The 13,591-nt window shown below is 43.8% G+C and overlaps 1 protein-coding gene across 3 annotated transcripts in view; it reads left to right on the top strand.

Moving 5' to 3' along the window:
• Positions 1–13,591, top strand: part of ECPAS (Ecm29 proteasome adaptor and scaffold) — a 91,188-nt gene that overhangs the window by 24,200 nt on the left and 53,397 nt on the right. For all 3 annotated transcript variants that reach the window (XM_007065187.4, XM_037902127.2, XM_043547370.1), the window contains 10 exons: positions 1,095–1,244; positions 4,507–4,678; positions 5,282–5,421; positions 7,259–7,340; positions 7,606–7,725; positions 7,908–7,993; positions 8,275–8,353; positions 11,165–11,214; positions 11,792–11,858; positions 11,951–12,073. In XM_007065187.4, the coding sequence (XP_007065249.2) occupies positions 1,095–1,244; positions 4,507–4,678; positions 5,282–5,421; positions 7,259–7,340; positions 7,606–7,725; positions 7,908–7,993; positions 8,275–8,353; positions 11,165–11,214; positions 11,792–11,858; positions 11,951–12,073 (1,069 nt within the window). The remainder of the gene's footprint in view (positions 1–1,094; positions 1,245–4,506; positions 4,679–5,281; positions 5,422–7,258; positions 7,341–7,605; positions 7,726–7,907; positions 7,994–8,274; positions 8,354–11,164; positions 11,215–11,791; positions 11,859–11,950; positions 12,074–13,591) is intronic.

Genomic DNA, 13,591 nt, shown 5'->3' with positions numbered 1-13,591 from the left:
CACACCAGGGCCTCAATTTGATGGGGGTGCGGGGTCTCTAGATGGTACTACAGTACAGCTATGTCTAAACTTTCAAAAGCAGCTGGTGATTTGGGGTGCCCAACTTGAGACACCTTAAAGAAACCTGACCTTCACAGAGTGCAGAGCACTGGCTCTCTGAGAACTGGGCCCTTTTAAAGTGTGTCACGTTGGGCACCCAAAAATTGAGGCATCCAAACTCATGTCACATTTGGAAATGTATCATAATAGTTAAGATACTGACAATTACAGGCCAGGTATAGGAGCTGCTGTGTGCCAAGCATTTCTGGCAGTGTAAAGGGGCCCTAAAATGAGTGTAAATGACATTTCCACTTACTTGAAGGTGCCTTTATGCTACCAGAGTGGCACAAAGTGGTTTAATTATCAACGAGAATCAGGGTAAAATCTTGGCCTTGTTGAAGTCCATGGCAAAATTCTGGTTAACTACAGTGGGGCCAGGATTTCAACATAGGTGTGTAAGTGGGAACTGTTGGGTGCTGAGGCCTTTTGGAAATCTGGCTGTACATGTACAGAAAATAGACATGGTGTATGTATGCTTCATAACTCTGGGTCTGATCCCATGAGGTGCTAATCTCGCTCTACTCCAGTTAATTTCAATGGGACTTTGAGGATGCTCAGCCCTGTGCAGGATCAGAGCCCAAGTTTTGAACAAGCGGTGTTCTCTGTGAGTGTCTCTTTGGTTGCAGTTTCTGAAGCTAGATTTTGTGTGTGTGTGTGTGTGTGTGTGTGTGTGTAAATGAATTCACATAAGTACAACGTAGTAATGTTCTTAAAAATGTGGACATAGATAATTAATTCTTATCCTTGGTTGTGGGTTTGTATTGTATTTTGTTTTGTTTAAACACAACCCCCCAATTTGCTTCCTGCCTCCCATTGTTAGGCATGTTGGGTATCAAATGAAAGCTGCCTGAATAAGATTCGGCGGATTTTCACGTTAAAAAAAAAACAACAAAAAAAAACCTTGCCTAAATCTCTGCTGTACAGTTTGTGTGTGGAATGCTAAGCATCAAAAGGTGTTTTTGTAAATAGTTGCACTAAATGTAATTGTTTTTCAGCCTAATGCATCTTCTAATACCAGCCCTTTTTCACATGAAATATCCTGTGGAACCATCGAAAGCAGCTTCTCCGTTTAATCTTGCTGAAAAACCAAAGACTGTACAGCTGCTCTTGGACTTTATGTTGGATGTGCTCCTCATGCCTTATGGGTAAGTGAGGGCGAGCTGCAGCAAAATCCTGTAACACTTGGAGTATCTTGTGTATGATGGATGATCAGAAGTGTGCACAAAAGAGACTTCTTTAAAGTGTGCTCCTTTCCTCTTTTTCCCAATAAAGTTGATGAGGCCCTAGGTACTTAAACAGGAACCTTATTTTAAGCTTGTGAGTAATCCCATCCCTATTCAGCAAAGGGTTTAAGTGCTTTATTGAATCTATGTCTTACAAATCTCTCATTAACTTCCGTTGGGAGCAGGATCAAGCCCTTAGAGAGGTAAACTGTGGTTTTAAATACTCATGCATTTATAATAAAATAAACATCAAATTGCTTTATCATCTCCCCCCTGCACCTCCCCATTTCTGTGCTTGGTCTGTTTGGGCCCAATCACCCAAGGTTCTGAGCACTCTCAACTGCACTAGATCGAAATGGGCAATGAGGGCTCATATCTCACAGGATCGGCCCTGTAGTGACACGATGTTTATGTTGTGACTTTCTGCTCATTACAGATGTCGTAATCTTGATTAACAGCTGGTGTCGGTGTGTGCATCAGCTCCCAGAGCAAGTTTGTGTACACACATTATTTATAGTGCCGTTGGGTTTTACTGATCTTGCCCTTTTGCATATTTAATCAATACTTTTCAAAAGCCACTTCCCATCTGACTCTGTGTTTTCCACTCCTTTATATTGTTCTGGAAGCATTCACTTGGAAGGACATTGGAAAGTATTTTAAAAGCAGGACTCCTCCCCCACTGTCCCCTTTGACTGTCACTTGGCTGCAGGTGAAAGCTGGGATATTCTAATGCACCTGCGTGAGTTAGGAGGACACGCCCTTTTGTGTTACAGTGAGACTAGTGCTCTTGGTGCACTTTGGGTAGGATTTTCAAAAGCGCCAAAGAGCTCAGGCCAAGATTTTCAAAAGTGACCAGTGATTTTGGGTGCCTGACTTGAGACATCTTTAAGAGGCCTGATTTTTGGAAAGTGCTAAGAGGGTATCTCAGTATGAGCATCCAGAATCACTGGCCATCTTTGAAAACCTTGGTCTCTGTGTGGAAACTATGCATAACCTGTTGTAACTTTGATTTACCCTTCTTGACATAAAATTGCTCGGTGGAACTTGCTCTGTGATTATGCTTCAGGGGTTGGATTTGGTCCACGCGTACGGAAGCCGTGATGCTGGTAAATCTATCAGGAATAAGTGCTCTCTAAATAGACCCTTATTACGTTCTGCTGTATTTAGTGATACAGCCTGGAGGGGGAAGGAGTAGCCTGGTATAAGGCTATGGCCGTTGGTCAGGCCGTAGAAGGATCTGTATTCCTGTTCTGTAGGTGATATTTTGTTACAAGCTGTTTTCTTTATTATGTTCTGATCTGAACTTCTGCTGGAACTGAACTTTGGAGTGAATTACCAGGTCTGATCTCTGTTCCCAGTAGCCTACTGCATAGTTGCTTGATGGTTTTGTCTCCTTAAATTTTAGTGCTAAATCTTACTGTAAGCTGGAGCCTCCAAGAAAGATTTTAAAGGAGGGTTTAAAAGCCCAAATCACACAGTTGTTTAAACTCTGTGTGTGAAAGATTCATCTCTAGAGTTGGGATGAGCATTCGATTGCATTCCTGAGATTGTTTTCTGCCTCTGTGGTCTGTATGCTGAACACACATTGTTCAGAGCAAGAGGAAATTGGTCAGATTGGTTTCTGTGCCACAGTTCTCATCTTCTGATGGGTTTAGCTGGCTCCGCAGCACACGGGAGAGTGGCTGGTACTCTGGACCCTAGGCATGCATGTGGGTGCTCGCAGAAAAGCTTGGCTGGTCACTTTCTGAGGCTACGTGAACACTGGAGCTGGAGGTGTAACTTCCAGGGCAGGTAGACGTACGTGTGCTCACTGATGGAGCTAGCGTGGTACAAATAGCAGTGCAGCCATGGCAGCGCAGGTGGTGGGATGTGCTAGCCGCACGAGTGAGTACCTAGGTCCTGGGTGTGAGTGTACTCGGTGGCCAGCTACGCTGCTATTGTTAGCATACAAGCTCCATCAGAGCTAGTGCAGGAAGGTTTACCCGAGCTAGCGTCAGTACACCTACCCACGCTGGAAACGAAACCTCCGGTTCCAGTATCGATGTACCCTATGAAGACCGGCGCCTGAGCCCCCAAATGCCGAGTGCCTGAGAATTTGAATTCTGTTGCCTGTCTCCACTATCAACACTGCAGAGATGGGCTGTTTCCAAGGGATATTTATTTTTTTTACCACAGCTCTCCCCTCCCTTCACATCCCGGGGTTGCCCGCTGAGCAGAAAGGGGCCTGCTTTGCTGCCTTCTCTGTATTTTCATGCATCCCAGCCTCCTCTTTGAGACTGAGGGAATCACAGAATCATAGAAGATCAGGGTTGGAAGAGACCTGAGGAGGTCATCTAGTCCAGCACCCCGCATACAGGCTCCAGTTAGTACTTGTATAAGAGTTTATCGAATACAGTGTTTAATGTGTGTTGATTTCTAACACAGCAGAACCTCATTAATTCTTAATTTACTGACCCACTAACCTGCTAACGCTCACCAAAAAGCCCTGCCATCCCTCTCCTCTCTCAACAAACATTTAATAGCAGAGCGTTATTGGGAAGCCTGGAGTTACTGGGCTTTTGTTCCTTTTGTAGCCTTTACGGTAGCAGACCGACTGTAATACTGAGAAGTATCATCTGAGCTACTCACTCAATAAACAAACTACATTTTGTGACGCACTGTTGTCTTCGCTTACAGGCTAACTTGCAATGGGTCTCCCTGTCAGCAATGCAACTTGGCAAGGCTCTGCAGTGTGTTTAAATAGTCTGTCTTATGTATATATGTGACGTTGCACTCCATATGTTTTATGGAAATATGTTTAAGTGTGAATATGATGTAACTGGAATATGCTTCATGCAAAAGGTCTCTTGTAAGGTATCATTATAAAGCTTATAATCTACTGAGTGTGGTCATCCTATTTGTATGAATGTATCATTCTTGTATTTGAAGCTAGAAATATGAAGTATTACTCTGAAGTCCCAAGCTGGCAGGGAAGACAGGCTCAGAGGTAGTTTCAGCACATCAGGTGACAGTCCCAAGGGAGTCTCTGTGACCGAACCCGTCACAATGTGGTCAAAAAATAATTTTTGAGGGGGAGGGAGGAGTGATATTTATTTTGATCTCTTCCGTGCCTGTAATGAGGAATTGACTTCAGTTCATAGGGTAGTTTAATAAGTCCACTCACGTGTTCCTTTTTTCCTTCCAGATATGTACTGAATGAATCCCAGAGTCGCCAAAATGTGCCATCGGCACAGGGCTCTTCTGCATCTAGTAGTGCTGGAAGTTCGGGGATCCCTCAACCTCCCCCAGGGATGAGCTTTTACGCAGCCAAACGGGTAATTGGAGATAGCCCATGGACACCTGAACAGCTGGAACAGGTAATGCAAATCACTTGGGCTATGCACGGTATGAAATGGGAACTTCAGTAAAATGACTTGGTGGGTACAATGGCTGCAACATGCAAGGAATGCACGGTGTGGAAGTAAATGAAGAATTCACTCCAAAAAATGGCTTGCCCAGCTTGTATGTAAAGCACACGATGTCTGAGTAGGTCTCTGTAGTCTATGTGCACGTTATTTTGAAACCTGCACTTCATGCATTAAAGCACCTACAAATGATTAGAGTGAGACAGAGGTCTAAGGCTGCCACTGTTGATCTGTCAACAATTTTTCCATCTAACTTTAAAACATATTTTCAGAACTTGCTAGTAAATGCACAGCTGAGCTCTGTCCTTGCCTGTGTCTTTCTCTTTGATGTAATAGAGTTTCTGAGCTCTTCTCTCAGTTATGTTAAACATCCACTGCAAATGAACTTTTTGCCACCTAGAAAGCTTAGCTTCTCAGTTGAGGAGATGGAAAGAGTGAGAGTTTCCCTCTTTAGGATTACAAAAGGCCCAGATTTCAGTCTGCTAAGCCTTGACATTTAATGTAGCACGTCGTCTGGTCAGTAATTTTTACTTTCTCTTCTACATTGCTGAGCAGTGTAAACTGGGAATAGTAAAGTTCATTGAAGCTGAGCAGGTACCAGAGCTTGAAGCTGTCATACACCTGGTAATAGCCTCCAGCGACACGCGACACAGTGTAGCAACTGCAGCAGACCTGGAACTGAAAAGCAAACAAAGGTAATGGCTTCTGTTTAAGAACTGGGCACTGGCATGTCTAATAATAGTTGCAATTGATGTAGTGATCCAGAAAGGTTACACGCTGAGAGGGGACAGCAACTCCTCTCAGAGTGGTTGTGCTGCTGTCCTCTTAGCTCATTCATACGGGGGGAGAGATAGCTCAGTGGTTTGAGTATTGGCCTGCTAAATCCAGGGTTGTGAGTTCAATGCTTGAGGGGGCCATTTAGGGATCTGGGGCAAAAATTGGGGATTTGGTCCTGCTTTGAGCAGGGGGTTGGACTAGATGACCTCCTGAGGTCCCTTCCAACCCTGATGTTCTATGATTCTATGAATACTTTTTTAGTGGGACCCAGCGTAGTTTATCAAATGGGAAAGCCACATCGCTCTCTGACAATGCATATTTATCCCGCTGGTTAATCACTTCAACATTGCCCTGCGCTGTCCTCTTCCACAACAGCAGCAGCAAGGTTTCTTGCAGGATGACTGTCTCCTCCCCAGCCAGTGCTGGGTGGAAATAATGCTCCTCCTGGAGGAAAATCTGCGATTTTTTGCCCCAGGCTAGCAGATGTAGTTGCTATTGCTATTTGCTGAGTTACTTGCTAAGCAGAGGCTACTCCGTTCACACAGGAGGCGGCCTGGTGTTCACGCAGCTTGTGGTTGGAGCATACACAAACTGACTTCCTTATTATTGGAGCTGGATTAGCCAGTCTTTTGAATGTGCGGGTGAATTCTGTATTGCTGATAGTGTGGGGCTAAATAGTATTGGTTTGAGCCAAGCACAGCATAAGCAAGTGACCTGACGCCTTCTCCAGTGCACCTCAGTCATGGCCAGAGAGATTATTTTAATTCATTGGAATAATTTGGTGGAGGAAATGACTCTCTGTTCTTTAGAACCTGGTTGTTCACTCCCCTTTTGGTTGTATTGTGAGCCCTAAGAACTACCTCGGCATAAAACATGTTTGTTTAAACACATCTTACATTATGTATGCAGCTGCTAGATGTCCCATATGTTAACCCCATGTTTAGGGCTCAGTTGTTATAGGCAAAAATGTTTGTGCCCTCCTTCTTGATTACTCTGTGCCCCCCCCCCATTATTTTTTTGGCTCACTTGGCTGTGGACACTACTGTTCAAAGGACAACATAGGACACTGGGGTGAAAGGTCCTAGGTTAGTGATTCAAGCCCAGCTCAGGTCTACAGTGACCAAGTTGCTCTGATCAGCTGGCTGTTTGTTGGCCTGTGTTAAACGCGTTTGGACTAAATCCATTTCCCAGCTTACAAGGGTCCCTATTGCTAAAACCACCATAGTGATTGCCCTCCTGGTTGACAGTCTCATCAGAGAAGCCAAGGATGTATGGGCCTGGAGCTTGAAATATCTTCTCCCCTGTAGGAGTGTCCCATCCAGGTCAGAGTCAAGGTGCAATGGTAAGAAGCTTGTGGTCCCTGGTGCCCATGCCTGACCAGTTTTGTGGATAAGTAGAGGTCTTTGTTTTCCAGGGCAGTCACTTGAGCTGAAAGTGATTTCCCCCGCACTAAATTCACATCCCCCACACTTCAATGGGAAAGGAAGAGAAGGAAACAACTGTGGGTTTTTTCACTGCTTATTTGGGAAGTAAAAATTCATCTGTGGAGTACCTGGATGTGAGGACTTGCTTGTAATTTCTTGTAATTCTTTATCTCATGACTGCAGGTTATACGTGGGGTGAGGGGTGAAATTAGGCTGCACTTGAAGCTAATTAGATTTAGATTTTTTTTTCCACAACATTACACAGTGCTGTAAAATATATTTGTAAATAATTAAGGCATAATTTTAACATGTTGCTTTTACAATTCTTTAGCTTAATTGACTGGAATAATCCTATTATCGTCAACAAAATGTACAAAGTGTACCTCGGGGATATACCACTGAAAACTAAAGAGGTAAGACTTGCGTCCAGTGCTGTGTTCCTGCTTTATTCATGAGGATCTTATTTTATTTGCCTTGGTTTGTTTGTTGGACAAAGCATCCATTTTCAGTTTGTCACTTCCTTTGATCTGTGTTTTTGCCAGACAGTTGCTGTTGAGTAAATATTTTTTTTCTTTTTTGAAAAAAAATACACACTTTTTCGTGAATTATTAACAGTAGTTAGCAGTCAAGTAGTAGTAGCCACATCCAAAGAAATATCTTTTACCTTGTTCCTGACAGGGAGTTGTTCTGAAGCCAGAACTGAAACGAGATCCAGTCAGCACCCGGGTTAAATTAAAGATCGTTCCTCATCTCCTGCGTTCCAGACAAGCTGCAGAAACATTCCCTGCTAATATTCAGGTAACGTCTTCACTCCACAGCAGCTATTCATAACACATCTACTATTTGTATCATTCCTCCAGGGCCTAGGAAAATGCTGAAACTTAACTACTGCATGGGATAGCTAGGGAAGGAAGGGAGTGCAAATAATATTCAAAAATTAAACCAGTCACTGTATCCAATCGTCTCGTGCTTCCCACCAGGTGGTGTATGATGGGCTCTTTGGTGCAAATACGAACACGAAACTGAGAACTCTGTCCCTGCAGTTTGTACATCATATTTGTATAAGGTAAGCAACTTACATGGTTTATGGTAATAGATGCAAAACTATTTCAAGCAATTTACGGAGACAACTTTGTATGGTAAATATGCTGTTGTGCTGAAGGCAAAGAATATTTAATTATTGCACATGGGGTTTTTTAAAATATTGTGTAACTTTTTGTATGCTAAGCTGTAATATTGGCAGAATAGAGATGATGATGATGATGATGGCAGTTATAGAAAGCAATTGGTTTTTGGTAGTAGGAGGTGCAAAGAATATATTTTAACATGTTTTCTTTTAAATTCCAGTTGTCCAGAAAGTAAAATAAAGCCACTAGGCCCAATGCTTTTAAATGGACTTACGAAACTGATTAATGAATACAAAGAGGTGAGTTGGAAGGTTCTTTGTTGTAGAATCACATTTGTTTATTTAGAGAGACAAGGTGGTGAGGAAATACCTTTTATTGGACCAACTTTTGCTGAAGGTATTACCTCACCCAGGGCCGTCCCTAGGGTGGTGCGGGTCCCAGGACAAATCAGCCTCCCTGCTAGTCTCCTCGCAGTCTGCCCGCCCACTCGGCTACCGCTCGCCTCCTCATCCCCCACCCTCCTTCCTGCTGTTTGCCTCCTCACCTTGCTCGCCCTCCTGCCTCACCTCCCTGCCCACCTCCTCACCTGACTATCGGGACAAATGGCATCCCGATCTTAAATCGGTCGGGACGCAGGCTAAATATCGTGACAGTCCCGATTTTATCGAACCGCTGGGACCCTTGAAGCGCGGGCCCCGGGGCGGTGGCCCTGATTCGCCCTACCCAAGGGATGGCTCTTATCTCACCCACCATGTCTCTCTAATATCCTGGGACCATCATGGCTACAGCAACACTGCAAGGGTTGATTTGTTTAGATTTATAAAAAAGAAAAAAATGATTGGTCTGATTTGAACTGATCTGATTCTTATACCTCATTACTCTTGCATGATGTTTATTTTAAAAGAAAGTATAAGGAAATATTTTCAGCAGATAGGTCAGAGAGAGGAAAGGTGATCTCGTGGTACTGAACTGTGACCCAAGAGGCCTGGACTACATTCCCCGCTCTTCCATAAATTTCCTGTATGACCTTTGGCAAGTCATTTGGCTCCCAGTCTTGCAAACACTTATGCACATGCATGTGAGCAGTCATGTTGATTGCAAGACTTCAATGGGACTATTCATGTACTTGAAGTTAGCATATGCGTAACTATTTGCAGGACTGGGACTTTATTCTCTCATGCCCAGATCCAGGGAGGTACTTAAGCCCATGTATAACTTTAAGTATGACCTTGGTGTCACTCACTGCCTGATGAAACTTCCATGTAGTGGTCTTCAGGCGTAGTCCCAAGCAGAGTGCACTGCAGTTGTTTAATACAGAAGTATACCATCACTTAATACAAAGCATTGGTTAGTGTGTGCAGTCTGCATCGGAGGGGATAAGGTCCAACTTTCTACCCTAACAAAGGCAGAAGACTGCACGTAGCCACAATTGTAGCTTACCTCCCAGGAGCAGCTAATGGGCCAAACTTAGATTGTAGACCATGTTGCAAGGGTATGTCCATCTCTTGCCAACGGTGGGAGCGGAAACCACTTTTATCAGGTCCTCTGGATGCTTCTCCATTGTGCATCAGCAACATGTCACTCCTCTCTGGGCTGAGCTTGCAAAGGGAAAGCTGAGGCTGTAACAAGCGAAGTTGAACCAGACACGTTTAATAACCTTCTGATTCGGGGTGTTTTTGTTAACTACCAATTTAAACGCCAAAAGCCTCACAGATGGAGGCGGGGGTGGTAGTGGTGAGGACAGGAAAATAACAGGGGAGTAGGGCAGGGAGGCAGTGAGAGGAGTAGGTGAGGGGATGCAGGAATGTAAATGTTGCTGAGACATGAGGGAGTTTGGTAAACAAAGGAAAACAGCATTAGATGCACGTTACGTAAAGAAAGCAAGGAGGAAACAGGGTGAGAGGGGTGCTAGTAAATGCTGGGTGTATAATTAAAATCTCTCTCCCTTGTGTAAGGTGCATTGATAGTGTTTGTAGAGTCTTTAGTGGACCATAGTGCTGCAGTTCCAATCAGTGGTGATGGGCCAGGGTAACCTTGCAGCGATTGTTATTCACTCCTGGTATTGTGAAAGGACCTGGGAGCCGAAGTCATGGACCTAGACTCCTTCATGCTAGGCGCTGCACGGGCCTGATTGCGATACCCTAACTCAGGCTGAGGGCTTATGTAGGTGAACACTCAGTGCGCGGCAGACGGGTGCAAATCTACCCCACACTAGCCTGCTGCACGCTAACTGGCCGCGTGGGTCCTGCTGCCGCACGCTAAAAGTTCCTTTGTGCTCAGCGGCAGGGTCTACGCGGCCAGTTACTGTGGAGCAGGCCAGTTTGATTGACACCCCAGCTTGCCATGCACTAGATGTTCCTCTAGACTTTCCCTGAGTAATGCCTTCCTCCATGTGAAGTCAGTGGGACCCAAGGCGGGGTAGGGATGGTATCATTTCAACAGGTACTACCAGCCATAACTAAGGGTGTCGTACTCTGGCCCAAAACACAATGCAGGTTTTCCCAGTGTCATTTCATAAAGCAAACTTGTGGTTTTTCTAAAGCACGTTACCAGTGCCTGATCATGCAGACCCCTTCCTAGTCCCAGTGACTCCAATAAGGCTGCCAGGCAAGGTGTACCGATAGGAGGAGGGATGGGCCTTTCCTTTCCTTACGAAGGGTGTGGTGGGTATGCATTTAAGAAATGGTTGGATGGGTGCTACCGGAGCCAAGCGTTTAAATAATTGTTTGCCCGGGGACCCTGAACCTGTTGTGTGACTGGTGAGAGGCTCTGTGGCAAGGTGGGTGGGCTCAATGAAAGGTGTCTGTCACTTGCTGGCCATTTCACAGACCTATCAAATCCCAGCAGCTTTTCTTTCTTGAAAGATCAAGGCAGCTTTTTTGGTGTAATTTTCCGTTTCCGTGGGAAGAACGTAACGCATCTGTTCTTCATTTACAAGGTGCTTAGCTCTGGGATTTGATTATTTTCTGGGGCTCAATGTCTCCGGAACATGTTTCAAAGGTTAGGAGACAGGATGTAAAGTAAAGGCATAATTGTAAGGGATAGGTGTCTGTGTTTCTCTCTCTCCTGGCTCTCTGCTGACTGGGCTTTTTATTGTTTTATAATTCAAGGACCCCAAACTGCTGTCAATGGCCTATTCAGCTGTTGGAAAACTCTCCAGGTAACTAAAGTGTATTTTAAGTAACGGGATGTCGGATATTTTTTCCAAAGCAATTTGTAACTCTGTCAGCAGGCTGGCGTGTTAGTGTCGTGCCACATGGCCATTTGCAACAGAGCACAGCGTGTGGAGAAGCACTGTCTTGTGTCATCTCTGCATCTGTAAAATGAAGCATGTTGGTGGTTGATCGTTATGCTAGGAATGACTGATGGTAGTTCTTGGAAGCATGCAGAGAGGATCTAAAAATGGTTCGCTTCTCTAGATTGCTGCAGGTTTGTTCATTTATGACTTTTAGCAGAGGTTAGCACGCATGAACTCTGTGAGCTGTGTGTTCAAAAGTGGACCTCCACACTGGCTATCAAATTGACTGTTTCATAGAATATCTTGATTTCTGAGCCATGCTGAGCGGTTGTTAATGGGAATAATTGCCCAGTGGTGGAGGTGGATAATTTAGAACATGAGATGATGCTTGGAGGTAGAGGTGAGTTGTAAAGAGATGAGGGAAGTGAAATGCAGAGTGTGGATATGGCTTTGCTCTCAAATTCTTTTTAAAAAACCTTCTCAAATGATTCTATTTCAGTCGAATGCCTCAGCTGTTTACCAAGGACATAGCTCTTGTCCAGCAGTTTTTTGAAGCTTTGTGCAAGGTAGGTGATCACGTGGGTTTGGGAGAAGGTTATTATTTAATGTTTGGGGGACACGCTGGAGAGTAATGAATCCTCTGGTTTTCATGTTGCAGGAAGAGCCCGATACCAGGCTGGCTATTCAGGAGGCCTTGTCTATGATGGTTGGAGCATACAGTAGTTTGGAAGGAGCACAGCGTACGCTTATGGAGGCTCTTGTGGCTTCATACCTAATAAAGGTATTTTATTAGGGATAACTATCATTTTTTAAAGAAGAGAGATCTGTGTGGTATCTCCTGTAGAGCGAAGAAAATATTTTTCAGTTAATAGACATTTTCACTAAAAATGCATTTTTCAGGGCTCTGAATCCATTTGTGAGTCGGGGAATAGTTTTGGCCAGAAAAAAAGTTGTGTGGTTTTGTTTTTTTTTTTCCCAGAAGCGTTGAAACATTTTGTTTAGAAAATGTGGTCATTTCAAGTTGACATTTGAAACATTTCATTTGATCCAAATACTTTTGTTTTTGTTTTTCGTTTGTTTTTGTTTTTAATTTCTTCAAGGAAAACCTTCTACACCCCACCCAAATTCTGTTTTCAGCTTGAAACTAACCAAAAAAAAACCAGTGATTCACTCAGCTCTAACCTCTAACACAGTCTCCGCTGTGTCTTGTTAGAGAGGTTCGCTCTTCCATTTTCCTTGTGCTGTTACATCTATGCAGAGGCTTTCCATGTAATGAAGTGAAACAATCTGAAAATGTTCTAGCGACTGGAATCATGATATCAGTGCACCTTTCTCCCCCCCCGCCAAAAAAAAAATGTCCCTGTCCAGGCCTGTCTTTTCAGAATTGCTTGTAGCTGTGCAGCTAATGTGTACCTGGAGGTTCTGCAATGGTAGGGATAGCTGTGCGTGCATTTCCTGTGATATACACATTTACCTGTGCAAAACTAGGTGTGCAAATACGTGACAGTTTTGCCCTTGCAATTCTAGATATCTGAGCCTCAAGAGAGTATTCTTTTAAGAAAGAACCTGTCCTACATCTGGAGATGCTATCCAGACCTTGTAGAGAGGCTGGGACTCACTGAGCTAATAGTTCTTTTTTTCATCTCTGGCTACTGTGATCCTATTTGCAGTTCTATTTGTTATGGTCTAATCCTGCAAGTTCTTGTTTTTTAACTGTGTAGATGATTAAGGGTTTGAGATCGTGGCCCATGATTCCTAATAGTAAGAGAGTGAGAGTGTGTGTGTGTAATTACACATTTAACTATTCACACTGTGCTTACTGCAAAAACTGGTGGTGTTTTTTCTGTGTCTTGCTGCACCAAGAATTGGTTTAGAGAGGTGGCCTTGAATTGTCGAAGTAGGGGTTGAGACACAGTAGTGTACCAGATAAGAATACTGTTAATGCTGGTCAATTTCAAGTACAATAACCTTTTCAGTGTTAATTTGAGTAGCTACTTCAGTGTTGTGTTCTTTTCACTTCAGTAACAGTTTAGGATTGGAACCTTCACAGGACCGTGTTTGTTCCTCTGGGGCAGAAGTAACACAGAATGGTGTGTAACATAATAGAAGGAAGAATTATGACCTCTTCTGATCTTGAAGAAAATGTTTAAATCCCCAGCATAGCCACTGTGTTCCATAGGAATTGTCACAAAATGTCTATGAAAAAGGATGTTGCTAAAAACATTTATGGTGGATGCTGTGACTAGATATGTTTCCAAATGCACTTCCATGTTTCCTTGCACCTCCATAATTACTTTCG

This window comes from Chelonia mydas, chromosome 5, assembly GCF_015237465.2.
Source record: "Chelonia mydas isolate rCheMyd1 chromosome 5, rCheMyd1.pri.v2, whole genome shotgun sequence".
NCBI classification, from domain to species: Eukaryota; Metazoa; Chordata; order Testudines; family Cheloniidae; genus Chelonia; species Chelonia mydas.
This window is presented reverse-complemented; position numbering and strand designations above follow the sequence as displayed.